General features: G+C 50.2%; 4 protein-coding genes across 6 annotated transcripts in view; 2 read left to right on the forward strand and 2 right to left on the reverse strand.

The window, feature by feature from the left end:
• Window positions 1-3,076, forward strand: smim19 (small integral membrane protein 19). Its single transcript, XM_056600513.1, has 3 exons — window positions 1-321; window positions 792-910; window positions 1,337-3,076. Exons 1-3 carry the CDS (start codon window positions 188-190, stop codon window positions 1,390-1,392), a joined length of 309 nt encoding a protein of 102 aa, XP_056456488.1. The 5' UTR covers window positions 1-187; the 3' UTR covers window positions 1,393-3,076.
• Window positions 2,069-14,067, reverse strand: pld7 (phospholipase D family, member 7). Of its 2 annotated transcripts, none has more exons than XM_056600500.1 (12): window positions 13,660-14,067; window positions 12,754-12,861; window positions 11,315-12,307; window positions 10,363-10,559; window positions 9,280-9,460; window positions 8,742-8,856; window positions 6,959-7,086; window positions 4,777-4,980; window positions 4,404-4,543; window positions 3,702-3,867; window positions 3,111-3,210; window positions 2,069-2,649 (listed from the first exon to the last, which is right to left on the reverse strand). In XM_056600500.1, the coding sequence occupies exons 1-12, from the start codon at window positions 13,774-13,776 to the stop codon at window positions 2,447-2,449; spliced, it is 2,652 nt and encodes an 883-aa protein (XP_056456475.1). In that variant the 5' UTR covers window positions 13,777-14,067; the 3' UTR covers window positions 2,069-2,446. The 2 variants fall into 2 exon arrangements, with proteins under 2 accessions (XP_056456475.1, XP_056456476.1); XM_056600501.1 differs by lacking the exon at window positions 13,660-14,067 and adding an exon at window positions 13,100-13,325 and having other exon boundaries at window positions 2,071-2,649.
• Window positions 13,528-20,887, forward strand: gpr137 (G protein-coupled receptor 137). 2 transcript variants are annotated; one of them, XM_056600510.1, is made up of 8 exons: window positions 13,528-14,309; window positions 14,752-15,188; window positions 15,797-15,846; window positions 16,130-16,382; window positions 16,794-16,943; window positions 18,590-18,718; window positions 19,078-19,196; window positions 19,457-20,885. In XM_056600510.1, the coding sequence occupies exons 2-8, from the start codon at window positions 14,805-14,807 to the stop codon at window positions 19,542-19,544; spliced, it is 1,173 nt and encodes a 390-aa protein (XP_056456485.1). In that variant the 5' UTR covers window positions 13,528-14,309; window positions 14,752-14,804; the 3' UTR covers window positions 19,545-20,885. The 2 variants fall into 2 exon arrangements, with proteins under 2 accessions (XP_056456485.1, XP_056456486.1); XM_056600511.1 differs by lacking the exon at window positions 13,528-14,309 and adding an exon at window positions 14,317-14,408 and having other exon boundaries at window positions 19,457-20,887.
• Window positions 20,035-22,257, reverse strand: part of syvn1 (synovial apoptosis inhibitor 1, synoviolin) — a 14,806-nt gene continuing 12,583 nt past the window's right edge. The window contains exon 16 of the mRNA XM_056600502.1: window positions 20,035-21,956. Coding sequence (XP_056456477.1) covers window positions 21,727-21,956 — 230 coding nt within the window. The 3' untranslated portion in view covers window positions 20,035-21,726. The remainder of the gene's footprint in view (window positions 21,957-22,257) is intronic.

Consider the following 22,257-nt stretch of genomic DNA (forward strand, 5'->3'; position numbering starts at 1 on the left):
CACTGTTCTCCCTGTCCCGTCAATCCGCCTAGCGGCCACCAGGGGGCAGCATCCGCACCATACGAAACACGGAAGTCACGGAAGTCATCGTCATCGTTGTGTTGTTATTGCTGCTGTTGTGCACAAAGCGATAGGATCCAGTACGATCCAGCAGATGCACAATAACGCTCCCGTTTAATAACCGGAGATGGGCGGTCACGGCCTGATGGGGGACGAGCCCGAGTCCCTGGACTACTCGGTCCATGAGGCCTGGAACGAGGCCACCAACGTGTACCTGCTGGTCGTCCTGGTCAGCTTCGGCCTGCTCATGTACGCCAGGAAGTAAGAACACTTTCCCTTTTCCGATCTAAACAATGCATTATCATTTGACGTCGACATTCAGGGCATTTAGAAGATGCTTTCATCCAAAGCGTCTTACAATTAGTACATTTCTCAGAAGAAAGAAACAACAGTACATCGCTGTCGGTGCAGTAAGGATGTTCTGTAGTGCCAAGCACTAACGCGCGTAACGCGTTCAGTGTGGCCGTACCTTAACAGTCACTAGGTTGACCCATTCCCCGTATAAAACAAAGATAGCTAGGATAAGATGCTACACAATGCTAAGTATTATTATTTATTTATTTTAATGCCAGGAGGTACACCATACAATAAGTTCGTAGGAGGGGTTTGCTATGCAGAGTCCATGAGACGATGCAGCTGTATAAATCCAACCTGATGATATTTGTGCCTGTGATGTTGGTCATTTGTGTTTTTATTCCTCATTTCCGTCTCCATCCCTGTGCAACGTGCAGAAACAAGAGGAAGATCATGCGCATCTTCACTCTGCCTCCCGCCAGCACCCCAGAGCCCAACTTCTACGACAGCCTGCAGAAGGTCCGTCTGCGGCAGCAGCTGGAGATGTACTCTCTGTGTAAGCGTGTGCATTTATACCCAAAGATGCATGGACTTTATGTGTGCGTCGTCCTGCAGAAGGATCTGGTATCTGAAAGCGGAAAAGGGAAATAAGATTTAGCCTTGCTTCAGTCCAAGTATCAGTAACCAGCAATAAAGTTAATTCATTAACATTATCATCATACATAGACACCAATCAATGTATGTGTGAATATGCTTACATATATTATGTATATATATTACTTACGACAAAACATGGAGAAAAATAATCCAGAGAAACATAAATACCATTTCTAGAAGAGCTGAAGTTCTGGAATTGTATATGTTATATCTATCTGTATATCTTTCTGAACCACATTGAAAAAATTGACCGTTTTTTATTCTAAGGTTTTGTTAAGACCAACATGTATGCATCACAAACTTCCGTCTGTTTGGTTTCCCACAGCCAGGAAGTTCGAGCAGCCGGGCCAGACGGAGAGCGTCCAGCTCTCCATGGAATGAGACCAGAGAGCGCTGTCCAGCTGTCCCCCGAGCAGGTCACCGCTCGCTCAGCCCTACCCCTCACACCGTCTCCCCAAGCGAACCCTTCCATGGAGCATAGGGGTTGTGAAGTTGACCCCAATGTCGACCGCTATGGGGAGCCCTCCTTGTTTGGAGCTCTCTAAAAGGGTTGGTTCTGTACCACAAGAGAGCGCCCGTCAGGACGTAGAACAATGCTCTACCCACAACCCCTCACTGCCTCCCCCCCATCCCTTCCTCGACCAGCTCAGGTTACGGGGAATTGTTGATCCGTGCCGGCTCTCCATGTGGCCGTAGCGGGAGGGTAGGTGGTTTCCGTTTGCTGTGTGGTGCGTAGTGATGGTGTGAGGGCGATGTCTAGGCTCCCCTTCAGTGGAGGGTCATCTCATAACTGGCATTCCTGTGTTTCATCTGCATTTTGAAGGATCTGCTTCGTATCGTTGTTGCATATTATTTTTGCGATCAAGCCCTTTTTTGGGTTTTAAAATATTCTGTATATACAAAGTCATTGTTTCCTATAATACTGTTGTCTTGCGTGATTGGATATGTAAATTGGCTTTGAGTAAAACAATTTGAAGATGGTGTATTAAAACTAATGATTCAACCATTTGGCAATTTTTTTGGTGAGCCAATGTAAGACTTGCAATGGTTCTCCACCGCAAGTCTCAGAGCAGAGACCAACTCACCGTCCTTGATTCTAAAATCCTGCCAGCCTCTCAGAGTCCCTCACCAGTTATTGATGCCCATAGCTTGTCCAGCCTTTTATTTTTCAAGCATAACCTTGTACAGATTCTTTTGCAAACAATAAGCAAATATACAAAATGCGCCAGGCATTATAAAAAATATTCTTTACCAATTGGATTCAAACACTTCCATATTGCTGATATCTTCAAGAAAACATTTGTAAACGGTAAATAAAAAGCCAGCAAGTAGTGCCAAGTGTTCGATAGGTTTCAACGTATGCAGTAAGAAAGGCGTTCTGATGGAAGGCTGTCCGGTCGTCTGCTCAGTGGACAGACGGTCTGTCCGGTCGTCATCAGTGGCGGAGCAGCGGACAGACGTCTGTCCGGTCGTCGGGGAGCGCGCTGGCGTACGAGGACGTCCAGTCCCGGTTGAACACCCCGTCCAGCTGCCCCTGCAGAGTGGCCTGGCCGGGGCCCACGGCCGAGCCCGTCTGGTTCACCACCAGCCCCACGCCCGCCGTCTGCACAAAGTAGTCCTCCGACCAGTTGGACGTACCTGGAGCACAGCGCAGCCGTTAGCCTATATCGTCAGGGACCCCTGAGGTCATCACCGCAGAGTGCACAGGCAAGCAGAACACTTTAAAGGGCGTCACGTGCGTTGTTATAAGTGGATCAGTTACTTTGCTGAAATGGAACCACTTAAATCTTGATCTTGAGCCAGCCCTGGGCCAAAATAACAGGTGATCTTCATCTGGGACGGCTGATCATGGACCAAATTGCACCGAGTGTAACGTACAATGTAATGAATCTGTGAGATTTATTTAGTGTAGTTAGTTAGGAATTTAGTTCGTATTGAAAAAAAGATTAAAATAGGTTCATGTGCTAGTCCCATGTTCCCTGGCCAATAGATTTAATAAAAAACACTCAGGTTTATCTTATACAACCAGTTCCTGTGCATGCCTGCCTGTGTGTGTGTGTGTGTGTTCACATGGTACAGAGAGAGGGGGGGGGGGGTACCTATGTAGGCCACGCGATCTGTCACCATGTACTTGGCGTGGTTGACGCGAGCGTAGGGGATCTTCATCTGCTCGGGCGTCGAGGGCACGGTGAACACTTTCTGGAGGAGGGAGGGCGGGGGGGAGGGGCAACCGTTAGAAGAAGGAAGGATGTGGTCGGGGCTTCCTGATCCCCGACCACATAATGGTTGAACGGTTTCAACGATTATACACGTGGCGATTATAAACAAAAACCCAGTTGAAGAGGTCCCATTTTATACCATCCGGTGTGAGTGTCATTAGCCGTTACAAGCCGTTTTGAAAACGTGCCTCTACCCGTGTTTTAGTGCCCTCACAGGTGGGCGTGTCCACCTAGATGTGTGCTGTTTAGATCAGTCGACCAGCCTACCCAGTGGACTGTGGCAAACGTTACTGACCTATCCGTCATACATCTAGGTGGACACGCCCACTTGGGACGTCACTAAAACACAGGTAAAGGCTGATCCCCCTCCCACCTGTTGGTATAATGGGTCCCATTTAAGGGGGCTCCACACTCTAAACCCCCCCACCAACAACGCTACACAACATGTTAGTAAAGAAGCGCCCCACGCACCACGTGGACGCGACAGCCGAGCGGCGGGCGGCCCAGGACGCTCAGCGACTGCAGGAAGACGAACATGGCGGGCGGCGACTGCGGCCAGCAGCTCACCAGCAGCTTGACCTCCACGCCGCGCATGCACGCCGCCTCACGCAGCGCCGAGTCGATGGCGGGCCAGAACCTGACGCCATGGCAACCACAGAGGAGAGAGAAGTGAGGAGATGGACCGGGAGAGGGTCAGGTTGAACAGGGAGAGGGTCAGGTTGAACTGGGAGAGGGTCAGGTTGAACTGGGAGAGGGTCAGGTTGAACCGGGAGAGGGTCAGGTTGAACAGGGAGAGGGTCAGGTTGAACAGGGAGAGGGTCAGGTTGAACTGGGAGAGGGTCAGGTTGAACAGGGAGAGGGTCAGGTTGAACTGGGAGAGGGTCAGGTTGAACTGGGAGAGGGTTAGTTTGAACTGGGAGAGGGTAGGGTTGAACTGGGAGAGGGTTAGGTTGAACTGGGAGAGGGTAGGGTTGAACTGGGAGAGGGTAGGGTTGAACTGGGAGAGGGTAGGGTTGAACTGGGAGGGGGTTAGGTTGAACTGGGAGAGGGTCAGGTCAGGGTGCATGAGGCCGTCGAAGGAATTGTTTGCATGCGCTCAAAAGGGTCATAAAGGAGTGCTTGTGCGCTGGCGTGTTACGGACAAGACGGTGCCTGAAGGTGCTGCTCGCTTACCGGCCCGGCACCGAGAACTGGGAGGACGGGAGGAAGTCCATGACGGAGATGTGGACGAAGCGGCGGGCGTCGGAGATGACGGACAGGATGGCCCACAGGTCGTCTGTGCGGCCGCGGGCTGCGATCTGGGGTGGCGCGCTCTGGAGGGAAACAGGATAGAACAGGACGAGTGACGTGAATGAAGACATGCAGCTCGCGTGTCAACAGCTGTGGGACTGCACAAAGGCTAACTGACATGTTTTATTTATTAGGCTATGTTCAAGTAGTTCTGATCCGTCTGTCCCATAAGATACGCACACACACACACACACGTATACACACACACACACGTACACACACACACACACACACACACACACACTAAGACACTCACAGACAGATAGACGCGTGCAGGCACGCCGTTGAGGCTCAGGTTCAGCGGCTGCTGGGCGCTGGACAGAGCCGAGAGGCGGGCCGGCCAATAGGGCGGCAGCGAGACGTTTTTCTCCGCCCCCAAGCCCCAGTAGACCCCGAAGATGCGCGCGGCGTCCCGGGCCAGGCAGCTGCAGTCCTCCACGGACACGCCCACCTCCTTCACCTGGGGGCGGGGCCGGGAGGGGGCCGGGGGTTAGAAACGCAGGAAACCGTTCTCGGTAATGTCGAACAGATAAGCAAAGTCTGTTCAATGCAAATCAGTGAGCGTGTCGTAGCAGCCGTTATTAAAGCCGTTATCTGGATTGAAAAAAACCTAAACCAGTCCTTGATATATGCAACAGCCCCGGGCGAATGTACCGCATACAGGAATGATGCAAATAACTGCCACAGACGTAGTGCCAGTATTAGCCCACACACCCTACTGATCCGAAATGTACAGCATAACCCGGTTATGATAATAATAATAAATGGGACTTATATTGCGCTTTTCTAGGACTCAAAGTCCCTTTAATAATAATAATAATAATAATACATTTAATTTAGAGGCGCCTTTCAAGACACCCAAGGTCACCTTACAGAGCATATAGTCATCATAAATCGTTTAAAAAAAAGACATTGTGGAAAAAATAAATAAATAAACATAATAAATATATGTTATTACACTAATATGTTATTACACCGTTACACTGAGGCGCGGTGGTAGTAAAAGAAACAACAGACACACAGCACAGACGCACCGGTGAATGGGGGGGCTAAGAGAAGGCAGTAGAGATAAGATGGGTCTTGAGGGGGGATTGGAAAGCTGGGAGGGACTCTGAGTCTCTGATGTCTTGGGGAAGCTGCCCTAGAGAAGGTTCTGTCCCCAATACGGCAAAGGTTATCGCCACGCATTTGTTCCTGGGTATTAAAATCCACCAATGAGCTCCATCAAATGGCTGGAGAGCGGTGGGGAGTAGATTGGAAAAGGCGTCGTTCACCACAAGTATGGACTCAAACCGACAAAGAGGAATGCAAATCGTGGCAGGGCAGATCTGAGTCAAATGACATGCGGCTGGTTTTACCGAACAGGCTGAATATTTGTGTTCCAGGAAGATTGAGCAATGAAAAAAGTATTGAGACATTGTGGGCTTTGTTATTTAGGAAGCCTATAGATATATATATCGCCCGTTATGCAATAACTCAAGTTGCAAAAGTGGAAAAGGGAATAGCTACTGCTAGATTACTACAAAATAAACGCAATGAGTAGCGAGTAGTATGTAGTAAATAGTAGTATGTAGTAAGTAAGTAGCGAGTTCTCTTTTCTGTAAGAATAGGTAAATGCTGTGAACTGCCAAATGAAAACAGAATTCCATGACAACGTTGCATTTAAAGAAGCTAAAACGGCATTGAAAGTCGTTTTCCGCTCTACTCAAGCAGTTGTAGAAAGTAGATACAGCAAACCGGTCAAGCAACATTGCAGGTTCAACTGACAACGCCAGAAAGCGTCGTCCGTCATGTTTTTAAGTACTACCACCAGCTGCGCTAGACGACACTTTGATAAAGGAATTTGTCTCTCATTATGTATACATAATGAGGGCTTTGAGATAATTAAAGAAAGTCATCCATCAAAGTGCTGCACTAGGCAAGGCAAGGCAAGGCAACTTTATTTATGTAGCATTTTCATACACAAGGCAGACTTAAAGTGCTTCACATATAAACATTATCATACAATAAAATAAAATAATAGATAAGTAAAAGAAAACATATGCAAAGAAATGAGTAAAATAGAAAGTGCATTGTATTTAAGATCAGAGTATCCGCGTCGGGACTCCAACCCGACCTAAAGGAACTTGGTACTTTCTCTGGGACTCCAACCCGGATTCTAGTAACCCTTATCCTTTCTCTCTGGTATCAGATCATGTATCTTTCTGGTAAAAATAGAAAATGAAATTGAAAGTAAAACAGGCTTTTTAGTAAGTAAAATTGAAACTAAAAGTGCAATGTATTTAAGATCAGATCAACGGTCTCCCTGGAACCCACGTCGGGACTCCAACCCGACCTAAAGGAACTTGGTCCTTTCTACACTAGGGTGTGTGTTAACCGTGTGTGTGCTGCAGTAGGGGTGTGTGCAGCGTGTGCTCGCTGCCCCGGGCGCCGTGTACCTGGCTGAGGGAGCGCCAGTCCATGTTGGCGCTGCCCAGGTAGAGGTGCTGCGTGTCCACCACCCACAGCTTGGTGTGCAGGATGCCCCCCGTCACGGCCTGGAGGTCCACCTCCCTCACCTCCGCCCCTACGAAAGAGAGAGACACCCGTCACACGGGCCCTGGGGACGCCTGCAGTGTGTCCAACTGGACATCCATATGTTGAGGAATTAGCGTCTCCCCACAGAGACCGAGGTGTCTAGATTTGACATGATGGATTGGCTCATACAGCCAAGTCATGCTAAGGCCTATTCAGCTTTGATCATCTTGCAGGACATTGCATTCACATTTTGGCCATTCAGCAGACGTTTTATCCTTAGCGACTTACAATACATTTGTACATTACAGTACATTGGTCGGAAAAAAGAGAAACAATATTTCGCTGTTGGTAGAGTAAAGATGAGGTGTTCTTAGAGATGCTCCTGTGGGGAGTTTGTTGTTAGAGAAAAGTCAACATTTCCTCAACAGTTGGATTTAAGTGTCAGACATTAAGAGCTCTAGAGTGCAGACATTAAGAGCTCTAGGGTGCAGACATTAAGAGCTCTAGGGTGCAGACATTAAGAGCTATAGAGTTCAGACATTAAGAGCTCTAGAGTGCAGACATTAAGAGCTCTACGGTGCAGACATTAAGAGCTCTAGAGTGCAGACATTAAGAGCTCTAGAGTGCAGACATTAAGAGCTCTAAGGTGCAGACATTAAGAGCTCTAAGGTGCAGACATTAAGAGCTCTAGGGTGCAGACATTAAGAGCTCTACGGTTCAGACATTAAGAGCTCTAGGGTGCAGACATTAAGAGCTCTAGAGTGCAGACATTAAGAGCTCTAGGGTGCAGACATTAAGAGCTCTAGAGTGCAGACATTAAGAGCTCTAGGGTGCAGACATTAAGAGCTATACAGTGCAGACATTAAGAGCTCTAGGGTGCAGACATTAAGATCTCTACGGTGCAGTCACTAAGAGCTCTACGGTGCAGTCACTAAGAGCTCTACGGTGCAGTCACTAAGATCTCTACGGTGCAGACATTAAGAGCTCCAGGGTGCAGACATTAAGAGCTCTAGGGTGCAGACATTAAGAGCTCTACAGTGCAGACATTAAGAGCTCTAGGGTGCAGACATTAAGAGCTCTAGAGTGCAGACATTAAGAGCTCTAGGGTGCAGACATTAAGAGCTCTACAGTGCAGACATTAAGAGCTCTAGGGTGCAGACATTAAGAGCTCTACAGTGCAGACATTAAGAGCTTTACGGTGCAGTCACTAAGAGCTCTACGGTGCAGTCACTAAGAGCTTTACGGTGCAGTCACTAAGAGCTCTACGGTGCAGTCACTAAGAGCTCTACGGTGCAGACATTAAGAGCTCCAGGGTGCAGACATTAAGAGCTCTAGGGTGCAGACATTAAGAGCTCTAGAGTGCAGACATTAAGAGCTCTAGGGTGCAGACATTAAGAGCTCTACAGTGCAGACATTAAGAGCTCTAGGGTGCAGACATTAAGAGCTCTACAGTGCAGACATTAAGAGCTTTACGGTGCAGTCACTAAGAGCTCTACGGTGCAGTCACTAAGAGCTTTACGGTGCAGTCACTAAGAGCTCTACGGTGCAGTCACTAAGAGCTCTACGGTGCAGATATTAAGAGCTCTAGGGTGCAGACATTAAGAGCTCTAGGGTGCAGACATTAAGAGCTCTACAGTGCAGACATTAAGAGCTCTAGGGTGCAGCCATTAAAACGGCGCGGTGCAGACAGTCAGCTCAACCTACCGGCGGCGGCCAGGGCGGCCGTGTCCACGGTGGAGCTCTGAGGCGCGTTGACGGCAACCTGCAGCCGCACCCCTCTGGCCGGGAGCCGGCTCAGCTCCTGGAACACCTCCCGCCCCTGGAGAGACAGTCACCCATACGGGACGCGGTCATCAGTCACTGCTCACTGCTCACCATGTTGGGTGGGTTTGGATTTCAGAGTTCACAGCAGGTCAAATGTATATTTTGCCAATATTAATATATTGGCATATAGCAAATAATTGGACCTACTGTAAACCTGAAATAAACACATGCACCAATATAATATTAAGTTCTTTACATTGACATTTCTAACGAACCAACCGGGTTAATAATAGTATTGAGGTAACAAAACGATATCACATATATCACATCATAATTTGAATGAATCGCGAAGAAAGTACATTTAACGGCATTTAAATCCTGCCGCTCTTAAACCGACACACAAACGCACAACGATCCCTATTCCTGTAACGACCAAACATGTGTGAAGAGAGCTAATAACACCAGAGCACGCACAGACCTGGGCGTCGGTGGGGTCGGGGTGGTCCTCGTGGTCCCTCAGCGTCACGTAGAACCCAGCGATGGACAGAGAGCCCCTGGCCCGGCCCAGCAGACGCAGCCAGCCCTCGGAGACGCTGGGCAGGGGGCCGGGGGGGCCGGAGGGGTACAGACCCACGGGGACGCTCTCCACCAGACGCACGCTGAGAGGAGGAGGGGGGACGGCGGGGTTTTATACCGCGACATTGTTGAATCCCTGACTCTGATTGGTCGATCACGTTCCCAGGGTGTGCGTTGCTTCACCCCCTGCCTCTAACAGCGTCTATCCGCTAACCATCTTAAAACGGTCAAACAACCGTCACACAGTTGTTTCTTTGACAGTTCAAATACAATATTCAAAAATATTAAAATAAAAATATTAAAAACAAACAACCTAATTACACTCTCGACCGCCGTAGTAAACTTCCTACTTGTATTTGAAGATGTCCATGCAACATTCAATACTACGGGATTGATAATAGCAACAGCAAAACTAAGTTATGGGTATTCAAAAGAATAACCAACTGAATAATTACTGATGCAGAATAACTGCTGCCACTTAATATTCAACACTTGAACCTGTTTCAAACATGCTGGGTTGAGAGTATCTTAATCTCACGAGAGGATTCAGCTCATTGTAAATCAAATCAACACCACAGGGCAAAACAAGTGAATAACCGTCCTTTAAAGCGTTGATGTTAACCCACCAGGCGGAGTGTGATCAGCCATTACCCGCCGTTTGAAAATATGCCTTTTCCTGTGTTTTAGTGACAACACAAGTGGGTGTGTCCACCTAGAAGTACAACGGACAGATAAGCAACATTTGCCACAGTCCACTGGGTAGGCTGGTAGACCGATCTATCCAGCACACATCTAGGTGGACACGCCCACCAGTGATGTCACCAGAGCACAGGGCTAACGGCTAATCAGCCTCAGAACTACGGCATGAATCACCCCTGTAAATCAGCAATGTTCCTGGGGTGAAGTCAGCAGAAGCCACTAATGAAGTCAGCAGAAGCCACTCGTTTTCACAAACAGTCATGTCCCCGGTTCCCCCACTCCTCACCTGCAGTCTGCGCTGCAGGGCTCCCCGGCCAGGCCCCAGCCCTCCAGGCCCTCTTGGCGGTGCATCTCCAGCTGGGCCAGCAGGTGGTTCGTGGAGCGGGGCAGGCCATACCGCCAGGCGTGCTGCCCCAGGCCCCCCACCAGCAGCAGGGCGGCGGGCAGCAGGCAGAACAGGACCAGGCTGCAGCAGCCGGACCTCTGGGGAAACATCGGCAGGAGAGAGACAGGCTGAGTCCGGGAGGAGGAGGAGGAGGAGGAGGGGGAGGAGGAGGTGGGGGGGGGGGTAGGCCATGTGACCGGAGGGGGGGGTTAGGGTACTCAAGCAACACAAGTCAAGTGAAGACACCGGAGGGATACAAACAACAGCGGCATGCCATAGCTGTTCAGACAGGGCGGGGCTCATTCCATTCCACACCAGTGCTGCTGATGCACTACTCTCCACTTTCCAGTGCTATCGATGTCATTATAAGCAGCCTTATGATAAACACCCATTCCTCAACGAAACCATGAACCAAGGCATCTGCAGAACGCTGTCCCATGGATCTTTGGCCCTCGATAACAATGGTGGCTAGACTCTGCCTAGCCATCCACCCCCCCACGCACTTATTGTACGTTTGTACGTCCTGCCACTTAAAAATAGTACTTAGCATTGTGTACAATCTTATCCTAGCTATCGTTATTATACAGGGAATGGGTTATGCTAGCGATTGTTTGATCTTGGCACTATGAACATCCTTACTGTACGGACACCGATATATTGTTTCACTTTCTTCTGACAAAGGGACTTATTGTAAGTCGCTTTGTATAAAAGTATCTGCTAAACGCTCTAAAATGTAAATGCATTAGACAGCGTGTTGGTCCTGCTACCCAACGTCTACAGATGTGCATGTTCCCTCCCAGACATCGCCTCCCTCTCTCATGTGTAGGGCCGTACTAAACACAGAGAGACCCACCTTGGCTGTGGGGCGGCTCGGCTCGGCGGCCGCGGGCCTCTTCCTCTGGGACTCAGCGGGGGGTTTGGTGGCTTGGTGCAGCTCACACCGGACCTCCGCCGGGGCGGCCCGCCGGCGGAGGCCCTCCCCCTGGGGGGCGCACTGTCGGCGCCCGCTCCCGTTCTCCGCAGCCGACTCGGACGGAGCCCTCGGGGCGGGCTTCTCGGCCTCGGAGTCTCGGAGCGGTTGAGGGTCTTTGACCGGCTGAGGGTCTTTGACCGGCTGAGGGTCCTGGACCTCTGGTTCCCCCCCCTCTGGTTCCTCCAGCACCGGGTCGTCCTGCCAGGGCTCCGACCCCCACGGCGGCAGCTCGTCTGCGATGTCGACGGCCCGGGCCGAGTCCCACAGCTCTCTGGGGGCGGGGGTCACCCCCTCCCGGTGGGCCTGCGTGTCTCCGTCACGGAGGCCCGACCAACCCGCAGGGGCCCCCTCCACCCTCCGGGCCCCCGGCGCCTCGGTGAGGCCGAGGGGCGGGGCCTCCTCCGGCTCCGGGGTGGGCTCCGGGGTGACCTCCGGCACCCGGGGGGCCGCCCTCAGGACGGGGCGCGGCGTCAGGGTCAGGTACTGGTACGGCTCGGAGGCCCTGGGGCCCTCGGCGGGCGGCGTTGGGGCCCGCTCCGCCGCGGTCGATCTGGGTAGCAGGGTGCTGATTGGCTGATGGTGGTGGTGGGGGGCGGCGGCTGGCTCCCGCGCCCCGGGGAGCTTCGACTTCGGCACGTCGGCGGAGGGGGGGGTCGCCGCCTGGGGGTCCTTCCTGGGGAGGGGCGACTCTGCGCTGGGGCCCCCCCCCCCGGGGGGCCGCTTCTTGCCCAGGCTGTTCTGGAAGGTGGGGATCCGGGAGACCAGCGTCTTGCCCCCCCTGCGGCTCATCTCCTCGCGCTCCTCCAGGTCTCTGGCGGCGCTCTCGTCGTCGGGCGAGAGGCGGTCGAGGACCACGGCGCACGACCACGGAACCTACGAGGCAGTCGGGTTAGATCGCTGGATTGTGCAACAACCGCAACACACACATAGGTGGAAGTAGATAGGGAGGACGTGTTCAACTGGTTATGAGCAGCTGTAGACAGAGGATCATACTAGTAAGTAAACAGTAGGATCAGAGACGACTGTACCAGGAATCGTTACATTTGTCGATGCAAACAAGTGATTACTTTATTGAAATGGTTGACGGGACAATCAGAGTATAAGTAGAATGTAACTTTGATGTCACTTACCCCAAAGGCAACAGCTACGCTCCCTCTAAACAAACAGACTGCCGACATGTGACAGATGTCGGCAGCTTAACAACAGTTCCCTCTAGATGTGTCATCATGCCGGGTCTGCCCCTCCCAATCAACCGAGAGGCTAGGCCTGCTTCTGGCCGCATTGCACCCTCTGTCTCGGTGCCAGGGAATTCAAATTACCCGAGCGTCCTTCCCCTGTTCCACTGCGTCATCAGCCGGAGGCAGGTGAGCGTCCTTCGGCTCCATCTCCGGCCTGTCCTCTGGCTCACTGTCCGACACATCTGGGTCCTGCAGGAGGAAGAGGAAACGCGTTCAGTCCTTACTCTTAGAGCCAAACATCCAAACCGCATCTTGCCACTAAAGCATCACGTGCATTTCAGAGTTAGGCGGACTGCAGCACAGCGAGGGGAGTACATGAACGGACGACTTAAGATCTAATGTTTTCAAAGTATTCAACATTAAGGCGAGAGAGTTTAATTTACTAAATCATAACATTAACCGCAGTACTGCGTGGTTATAAACTTACCATGGTCGCTCCGCCTTCACTTTCAGTCTAAACGACGCGGCGCAGAAAACAAGTATTTCACCTCAACGTTCAATAAACAGTGAAAACTAACCTTTCCTAACGCTCAAACTACCGCTCATCACGGCGCTGGCTGCTCTTAACGCTTTAGAAGGGTTTCTGCAGGAGGGAGTTCAGTACGGACTTCCTCTCTCTCTCTCTCTCTCTCTCTCTCTCTCTCTCTGTGTCTGTGTCGGTGTCTCTCTCTCTCTCTCTCTCTCTCTCTCTCTCTCTGTGTGTTTGTCTGGCTGCAGGCCACCTGGTCCACGAGCGACGTGGCGGCGCGCAGAGTGAGAGGAAGGGGAAGGCTGCAGCCTTCCTCTTCCTCTCACCGCTTGTGGAGGTGGAGGTGGGTGTAGTTGGGTGGGTGGGTGTAGTGTGTGATAATAAACCATGTCCAACACATACAAATATACATGTGTGTCAAACTACACACTATGTAGTTGTTTAACACACATTCTGGCGGTTAATGAATGGGAGAATCTGAGGGGTTAATAAATGCTTTTGAGTGGCAAATTACCCACCTCCACGAGCGGCCGTCTGTCGGCTCCTTTAAGGCGCAGGGACCTCCTCGGTCTCCAGGTTTCTCCCCCCTCGCTGCGACTGGCCTCCAGCCTCACGCGGAGCTTCCTCCTCTCCATGTCCGAACTAACGTCCCCTTAGTTGAAGCTGTTTGTAAAGCGACTATCAAATTAAAAAATAAGGACGATCCAAGTTTAGTACGTCGAGCGATTGCGTGCCGAAATCGCAAGATTAAATTGTTATTTAATCTTGTTGCTCTTTAAAAATCCTGATTTGAATTTAAAAAAAAAACGGCAAGGGTTTTTTAAAAAGTCAACAACTTCTCCTACGCAACGCGGAATTCAAGCAGTCGCGGTCATCTGAAGCCGCTGATTTGCGGAGGAGACGTAAGTCCCCGCCCACACGGCGCAGGCCCCGCCCACACGATGCAGCCTAACTCAGTGCGGAAGTGAAGATCTGAACAACAAACCTCAGGCGTGAATTATCTGACGTCCACCACTGCTCTCCACAAAGAAGGGTTCAGAGCGGCCGGTGCGACCCCCGCAAGGATGAGGGTCACTCCCCGCTAGAGGTGAAGGGTAACGGAGGAGATTCGCCGAAAGACAACACATGAGATCACTCCGCCTCCAGTGAGCTGGACCCTCAGGCTAAAGTACGTTTTTTTCTGCTGCCGGTTGATATGTTGTTGTCACCACGGAGATTTGATTTAAACTTTGTAGTGAAGCTAAAGACCATGGCTATATCTACAGTGGTGCGTATAAATACCTTCTGTTTATCTTGCAATAGTAAAATTACGCAGATTAGATGGATTATTCATAATCCGTATCACTTTGGTAAAGTCAGTCCACAGAGGTTCCCCTTCTGAACATAGATCCATAGATAACGGTGAGGTGTGTGTGTGTGTGTGTGTGTGTGTGTGTGTGTGTGTGTGTGTGTGTGTGTGTGTGTGTGTGTGTGTGTGTGTGTGTGTGTGTGTGTGTGTGTGTGTGTGTCCTCCGACGCTGTGTTGATGATAAGGTGTTGACCCGTCCTCTCCCTCTTCATAATGTGGGTGACATACTTACTTATTTACCAGATTGTACTTTCTCTCTTAGACGCGTGGTCGTCAACCTGGACCCAGGAGGACATTCTGACCGGCAGACCCACAATGCTCCCCGGGCTGACCTCAGCGGGGGCTCCGGCCCCCCTGGCCCTCCAGCCCACCCCGGCGGCCCTGCGCCCCGCGGTGGCTCCGGCGGTGCAGCTGGGCTTCACGGCGCTCTACGCGGCGCTCTACGCCCTGCTCTTCCTGGCCGTCTACGCCCAGCTGTGGCTGCTGCTGCTCTCAAGGCACAAGCGGCTCAGCTTCCAGAGCGTGTTCCTGTTCCTGTGCCTGCTCTGGGCGGCGCTGCGCACCACGCTCTTCTCCTTCTACTTCCAGAACTCCCTGGAGGCGAACCGGCTGCCCATGGCGGTGTACTGGCTCTTCTATTGCTGCCCGGTGTGCCTGCAGTTCTTCACTCTGAGCCTCATCAACACCTACTTCACCCAGGTGAGGCCGGGGCGAGGCGAAGCGGAGGAGCCGACCGCGGCTGGGTTCTTGCGACAGACGAGATTGCGGAGTTTGATAATGTTTATGAAAACAGCATAAGGGCGGAGGATAAGGAAATCAAGCAAAGGGTTGGAGAGACTAGGCGTTTTGAAACTGCCAAGCAGATACGGTCGCTGCTTGGCAGATGATACAATTTCAATGTCTTGCCTGTGTAAAACCGAGGGGGTATATTCCCCCTTCGTCATGGAGCTTTCTTGGTTCATCGGAGCAGGCGGGACATGCGACCGGATGTGTTGCCCGTACACAGTGACGGACAACATATGAGTCAGAAGTATTTAAAAGTATTTTATTTTTTATCACGACGAAAGCCTCGTAAGGATAGTTCCTCTGCTGGTTCGCACCATCCCTCCCCGTCTTCGTTAAATGCGATTGCGTCACCTACTCTCCCGTGATGGTCAGCAACTCGCGGATTTCACCGAACTACTCATGTTGATATCGCTGCGTGGCCTCTGTTGTCTGTCTGCATGAACATGTTGGATAGTGTAATCTGATCAGAAAGTATTTGCTATGTTCTAACCGAGTGTGTTCTCGGTTCCCCTCGTTCCCAGGTGCTGCTCAAAGTGAAGGATCTGCACCGGGAAGACGTGAACAAACTGATGTGAGTTCAACAGCTTCTGTCGAACCCAGTGTCAAACCCAGTGTCGAACCCAGTGTCAAACCAACCCAGTGTCGAACCCAGTGTAGATCCTAGTGTCAAATCAATCCCCAGTAGATCCCTAGAGAACAGCGAGGTCTGTCTGTCTGTCTGTCTGTCTGTCTGTCTGTCTGTCTGTCTGTCTGTCTGTCTGTCTGTCTGTCTGTCTGTCTGTCTGTCTGTCTGTGCGTGTGTGCGTGTGTCCTCCACCACTGTGTTGACGATCAGGCGTCCCCCTCTCCATCAGCTGGGTGACGCGGTGTGCGTACGGCGCCCTGAGCCTCCTCTTCCTGTGCGTGAACGTGGCATGCGGGGCCCTGGGCCGGCGGGGCGGCGGCGGCGGCGAGGGGCCCGGGGCGGCGGAGCGCGCCTGGAGGCTGGTGCTGGTGCGCGTGCTGGTCAACGACCTGCTGTTCCTGCTGGAGGCCGCGGTGCTGGCCGCCACGCTGCTGCTGCTCAGCAGGCACTCCCGCCCCAACGGGGCCTCGCTCCACCGCAGGGTGAGGGGGGGGGGGGAAGGGATGCTAGGGACTAATGCTTTCTGATATCGTGAAGCTCTTAGTTTGTTTTATCTATATTGTCATAATGGGAATAACTGCAGACATGGATGGTTGATGAATAAACAGGCTACACCAAAACCTAAACTAAAAACCTAAAGCGTCTTAGAGTACCATATTAAGCGCTATATACATTTCATTTATTATTATTATTATTCCAATTGACCGATCTTATAGTCCTCCAAAGTCAACATTGTTTGTTTCTGTTATTTACTGTGTGTGTGTGTGTGTGTGTGTGTGTGTGTGTGTGTGTGTGTGTGTGTGTGTGTGTGTGTGTGTGTGTGTGTGTGTGTGTGTGTGTGTGTGTGTGTGTGTGTGTGTGTGTGTGTGTGTGTGTGTGTGTGTCCCCCTCAGTGCCCGTCGCTGTGTGGCACTGCTGCCCTGGGGGCAGCGGTCATCCTGTTGTTCGCCAGCAGGGGGTGCTATAACCTGACGGTGCTGGTGCTGTCGCGGAACCATCGCGCAGAGGCGTATGACCTCGACTGGTACAACATCTCAGATCAGGTAATAACCTATGAAAGTATTATTGTAGCAAAGGTCTTTAGCACCTGTAACTGCAGATTTTGTATGCGTTTACTAAAGTCACAAATGTGTAACAGTAAATTTGAAGTCCTAAATATTTATTTTGCTTGTGTACTCTAAATTTACAAATATGTATCAGAACATTTGAGGTCGTGAATATTTTTTCTACCATTGTAAACACTAAATAGGGTCTACGAGTTCACAAGTCTGTGTTACAGGTGCACAAATCCTATCCTGTGCATCACAACTTTGAAGAGTCATGCACTTGTCACTTTTGCTACAATCATTGCAGCGCAGTTGGTGCAAAACATATTCACACACACCCGTGTTTCATAATCTGAGAACATGCCCAAAATGTGTGCATTCGTAAACCCAAATGTGAACTAATGCATCAGAGGTTGCACATCTGTGAAATATTTTCTCAAAAAATGAAATTATATAGATCGTTATGTTCAATGAGCATTTCAACGAGCGAGCAGTCCATCGATACAACTGCTCAAATCTGCTAGATTTTTCTAGCTTGGCAGACGTAAAACATTTATACATACTTCATATAACAGTCTAAAAAAGCAAAGGGAAAAGCAGAAAAAGCATAATATCACCCCTTTAAATAGTGCTTAGCATCGTGTTAGCATCTTATCCTAGCTGTCTTTGTTGTATACCGGGAATGGGTTAACCTAGCAATTGTCGGTGCTTGATACTTGTTTCTATGAACATCCTTGCTGTACCGACAGCGATGTTTTTCTTTCTTCTGTTCTGACAAATGTACTTATTCTAAGTCGCCGTGTTTAAAAGCGTCTGCTAAATGCGCTGAATGTAAAAGTCAATTAAGTTGTCGTATTATTTTCTGTGTCTCAAATGTACCATTCGTCATACATTGAGTGTAGTGTAAATGTGCTTTAATAAAGTGTGAATCATTTCAACCACCAAAGTCTGCTCGGTCAATAGCATAGTGCACTCTGGTATATTCCCCACCCCTTGCCCTCAGAACTGGTATTTATATCTGGTCCCATCAGTACCAGTAAAACTAGACATCAGTAGTCGGGACTCCAGTTACGCTACCTTGCAAGGAGGAGGGTTCGAGAGATCGGGATCTCAAGAGGTTCCTGCTTGCAAGGCTTTAAGTTATGCGCTAGTGGCCTGACCATAGGTATGGACCAATCAGAGTCTCATGAGGAACATGTGATCAACCTGATTCCTACCATACAACTACTAAGCGTTTGTTTGTCTGCCAAGATTCCATCTGGCTCAAGAACAGTCATGTTATCTTTTTATCTCATTGTTCCTTTCAATAGCTGCCTTTAGCCCATTGTAGCCTTATCAGCTCCAGGAATCCCCTACTGACTGCCTGGGCATGTGTTTGTCTCCCCCTTCAAAACCAATAAAAAACACCAGTCATTTTAATGACGCCTTGTGTTTGTCTCCCCCTGCTGACCCCTTGTGTTTGTCTCCCCATGGCCTTTTGTTTCTCTCCCCCTACTGACGCCTTGTGTTTTTCTCTCCGCTGGCCTTGTGTTTGTCTCCCCCTTGCGTTTGTCGCCCCCTGCTGAAGCCTTGTGTTTGTCGCCCCCTGCTGACGCCGTGTTTGTCGCCCCCTGCTGACGCCTTGTGTTTGTCGCCCCCTGCAGGCGGACCTGCGCAGTGAGCTGGGCGACCGGGGCTACCTGGCTTTCTGCACCATCCTCCTCATCTGGGAGCTGCTGCCCACCACACTGCTGCTGGTCATATTCCGGGTGCGGTGGCCGGCCCAGGAGGCGGTGAGTGTCTCCGCTCAGGAGGGAGGCGGGTCATGATGTGTAGCATTATCCCAGTCTTACCGGGCGGCATATGGCTCAGGAGGTAGACAGGGTTGGCCGGTTAACCGGAAGGTTGCTAGTTCAATCCCCGGCTCCTCCTAGTGCCGAGGTGTCCCTGAGCAAGGCACCTCACCCCGACCGCTCCCGACGAGCTGGCTGGTCGACACCGCCGTCGGTGATGAATGTGTGCATGAATGGGTGAATGTGAGGCAGTACTGTAAAGAGGCTTTGAGTGGCCACTGGTTACAGAAATGCGCTGTATAAATGCAGTCAATTAAGCATTTACCGCAACTTAATACAAAGGAATCCCCCCCCCCCAGTCCAGCAGTATGGCTGGTCCCCCCAGAGCTCTGCCCAGGCCGTACTTCTTCGACGACCCCCAGGGCAGTGAGGACGGCTCCCCCGCGCCCTGGGCTCACAGCGTGCGGCCGCAGTCCAGGTACCGTGCCGGGCTCAAGTGTTGTGCGCTCTACTTGTACACGTACACACACTTTGGAAGACAAACATGGGTGTGGCTCAACACACTAAGGATGGGTCTGCTCCTTTTAATGTACCAGGGCACAGCGGACTGAGTCTTCTACCCTACTGGTACATAACAGCAGAGCCATCGTTAGTGTTATGGCCCCCCTGTGTTTGCCCTCTGTGACAGAGATGTATTGTTTGAGGATAACTCTGGTGATCTGCCCCCCTTTCATTCAGCTGGTACGGCTCAGTGACCACCCCTCTCCTGTTCGCCAGTAACCCCCCCGCCCAGGACCACTCGTTGTACTCCACCCCTAACAACTGAGCCTGTTGCCGGGGGCAGGAGATACAATCACCGTCAGCACCGCGCTCTGCCTGCAGTACCGCTCTCTGCCAGCAGGGCTTTGCACTTTAAACCTCAGGGAACCGCCTCGCTGCCGAACGCACACGTTGTGGTTAAGCTTCGGACCAAAACGGCACGACGGCGAGAGATATGTCACTTCTAGGGAACAAAGCATTAATTTTAGCTCACTTTTCTGTTCTTGAAGACGTACATTTTAGGTTTTTCTTACAGTTTTTAATAGATATGTCAAGCAGTTGAACCTTCACTCTTTGTTTTAAAATTGTCTTTAGTATAAACCTGGTTTACGGCTGCCGCTACATATTTGACACAGCTCATGTGCTGTTTGTGTGCTCCGATTCCAACGACTGTATTGTTGTGGTCTATCATATACAACATGTTATCTGGCCCCTTTTTTAACTTTTTATGAATCATACAATGAGGGGACGTTTCCCATGATGCCATGTCTAACTACCTTAATACCTGTGCTGTTGGAACTTTCTACTCCGTGTGCTTTAGTTTTGTACTTTTAGATAATTAATATGATTGACTTGGTTATATTTTTTCATTTAAAAAGATTGTATATTATAACTTATTTTCTATCAAAGTTAATGCTTTTTCATATCTATGAATCCTCAAATAATTCCTCTAATGCACTGCTGTATGTCATGAGTAAAGGTTTACCTGTTCAACAGGATGCAACACTCACACAATGACAACAAAACATTTCAGTGCATAATTCATTTATTGCCCTTGTCATTTATTGCACTGATATTTGGGAAAGCTAAAATGAGATCCATGATCCACAGCGAGTAAGAATGCATTACCTTTCTGTGGGAGAATCTGAAGCAAATTCTTTTTTTTTTTTTATCAGTGTTGTACATTCAACACACAAATAAAGAGCCAGTTTACAAAATTACAACCCAACGATGTGTTTCTTGAAAATTTTCATGTTTCTAACATTAGGCCAATTTAATCCACTTTAACTATAAATTTTAGTACATTAAAGATACATTTTTTCTTTGAACAGAGCAAACAGTCTTTACTTTGACCTTAATGGCCTCGTAGAATACCATGGTTATAAGAACATGATACAGTAATGCTTTTAGAATCAATTTGGACTTTAACTGAAGTACTCCAATGAAGCACCACCAGAAATCGAATAAATTAATCTTAATGTTACAACAAAACAAGACTAACACTTGCATGCAGTTTCCCCAACAACTGATATCAGGTGTTCGTTAAATAGTTTAAATCACTGAGGATTATTAAGAATGAGAAATCGGCACTAGATGTAAGCCACAATTTTCATAGCCAGAAAATGGACAATATCCCAGGCAGTAAAGAGTGATTCGCTGTATAAAATAAGTCTTACAACAAAATACTTGCACTTGTTTAGTTGAAGCCGGTTTGTTTAAGCAGTTTATTTAGCATTATGTACAGTTCATACTATTAAAATTCTTTACAGTATGTACAGGTTCAATTACATAGCCTCTATGTAACATTGTGGTGACAAGACCTCCACAAACCAGATGGAAACAAAAATCTAGATCTAAATAAAGAAAAGCAAAAAAAAAAAAAAAAGGTTGTAATCTTCCACAGTCTACAGCAAGATTTCTTTGTGTACCCCGCTAGTGATAAAGTCCCAACAGAGTTTAAGTTGAACCAGCAATACAGTGAAGGGAAGCCTGCCGCCATCCCCAAAACTGGGTCCGGTCCACAGTCGGAGCAGATGACAACCTTCCATAGCGTTCAACTACCAAACACATACAAAATAAAACGTGCTCAGTCTCCCTGATCCGAGAGCCTCCTGCTGGGTTCTCCTCCAACAGGAGTCAGCCTAGGATGTTCTTGGTGGTGGCGGCCGCCGTTCACGTCGTCACGAACAGCAGCCCAACAAAACTACAGTTAAGAAGACAAACCGCTCGCTCCCTCCGCAGTCCTGGGTCTCTCCACCACCCGGGTCCCGACTTGCAGCTAGAAAAGGCCGGCCAGTGGAAGGCATGAGAGCTAGGGCGAGAGACGGGGGGCCCGCAGGGGCCCTAAATAAGAAGGAATTAAAAAAAACACAGAACCGATCTAACTGGCTGAGCGGCGCCTCCTGGTCGCCGGAGGGGCCGTCGGCCCGCGGTCGCTAGGTCTGTCGATGCCGGGGGGGGGGCGGCCTTCAGTTGTCGGGCGGGGCTTGCGTTGACGAGGATGTCTCGAGCTTCCTCAAGCGCCGGCGTCGGAGCTCCGAGGCGCTGGGCTCGGCGCCTCCTTCTGCCACCTCCTCCTCCACCTCCTCGCCGTCGACGCTGGGCTCCCTCTCCTCGGGCTCCTCCGAGCCGGAGGCGGAGGCGGCGGTGGTGGAGTCGGCCGGCTGGGTGAAGCCAGTGGCGCCGCCCGCAGACTCAGCTGGAGGGCGGGGACAGAGGCATTCTCAAAAACAGGTTCCTCAGGGTTGAAATCAGCTGAAAAGGCTCACTTGAGTCAGTTCTGGTTCAAGTTGAACAATTTCCTAAACCGTAACTTTTAACGGCCCCAGGTCCTGCTCCAAGTGGAGAGTACTTTTTAGTCAGTCATTAGTTCAGTTTCTGCTAGATCTAGTCCCACTCTCCTGTGTGAGTCCCATTCACTAGCTGTTGGTTATAGCTCTAGTTCCACTCTCCCTGTGTGAGTCCCATTCACTAGCTGCTGGTTATAGCTCTAGTCCCAC

Source organism: Gadus chalcogrammus, chromosome 10 (genome assembly GCF_026213295.1).
Source record: "Gadus chalcogrammus isolate NIFS_2021 chromosome 10, NIFS_Gcha_1.0, whole genome shotgun sequence".
NCBI classification, from domain to species: domain Eukaryota; kingdom Metazoa; phylum Chordata; class Actinopteri; order Gadiformes; family Gadidae; genus Gadus; species Gadus chalcogrammus.

What these genes read in the sequence shown, in the direction of transcription:
- gpr137 (XM_056600510.1), top strand. Translation starts at nt 14,805, where the DNA reads ATGCTCCCCGGGCTGACCTCAGCGGGGGCTCCGGCCCCCCTGGCCCTC. An exon ending in GGGCCTCGCTCCACCGCAGG is followed by an intron (nt 16,383 to 16,793) that starts GTGAGGGGGGGG and finishes TGTCCCCCTCAG; the next exon opens with TGCCCGTCGCTGTGTGGCAC. An exon ending in AGCGTGCGGCCGCAGTCCAG is followed by an intron (nt 19,197 to 19,456) that starts GTACCGTGCCGG and finishes CCTTTCATTCAG; the next exon opens with CTGGTACGGCTCAGTGACCA.
- smim19 (XM_056600513.1), top strand. Translation starts at nt 188, where the DNA reads ATGGGCGGTCACGGCCTGATGGGGGACGAGCCCGAGTCCCTGGACTAC. An exon ending in CTGCTCATGTACGCCAGGAA is followed by an intron (nt 322 to 791) that starts GTAAGAACACTT and finishes TGCAACGTGCAG; the next exon opens with AAACAAGAGGAAGATCATGC. An exon ending in GCTGGAGATGTACTCTCTGT is followed by an intron (nt 911 to 1,336) that starts GTAAGCGTGTGC and finishes GGTTTCCCACAG; the next exon opens with CCAGGAAGTTCGAGCAGCCG.
- pld7 (XM_056600500.1), bottom strand. Translation starts at nt 13,776, where the DNA reads ATGGAGAGGAGGAAGCTCCGCGTGAGGCTGGAGGCCAGTCGCAGCGAG. An exon ending in ACAGACGGCCGCTCGTGGAG is followed by an intron (nt 12,862 to 13,659) that starts GTGGGTAATTTG and finishes TTCCTCCTGCAG; the next exon opens with GACCCAGATGTGTCGGACAG. An exon ending in CCCTGCAGCGCAGACTGCAG is followed by an intron (nt 9,461 to 10,362) that starts GTGAGGAGTGGG and finishes TCCTCCTCTCAG; the next exon opens with CGTGCGTCTGGTGGAGAGCG.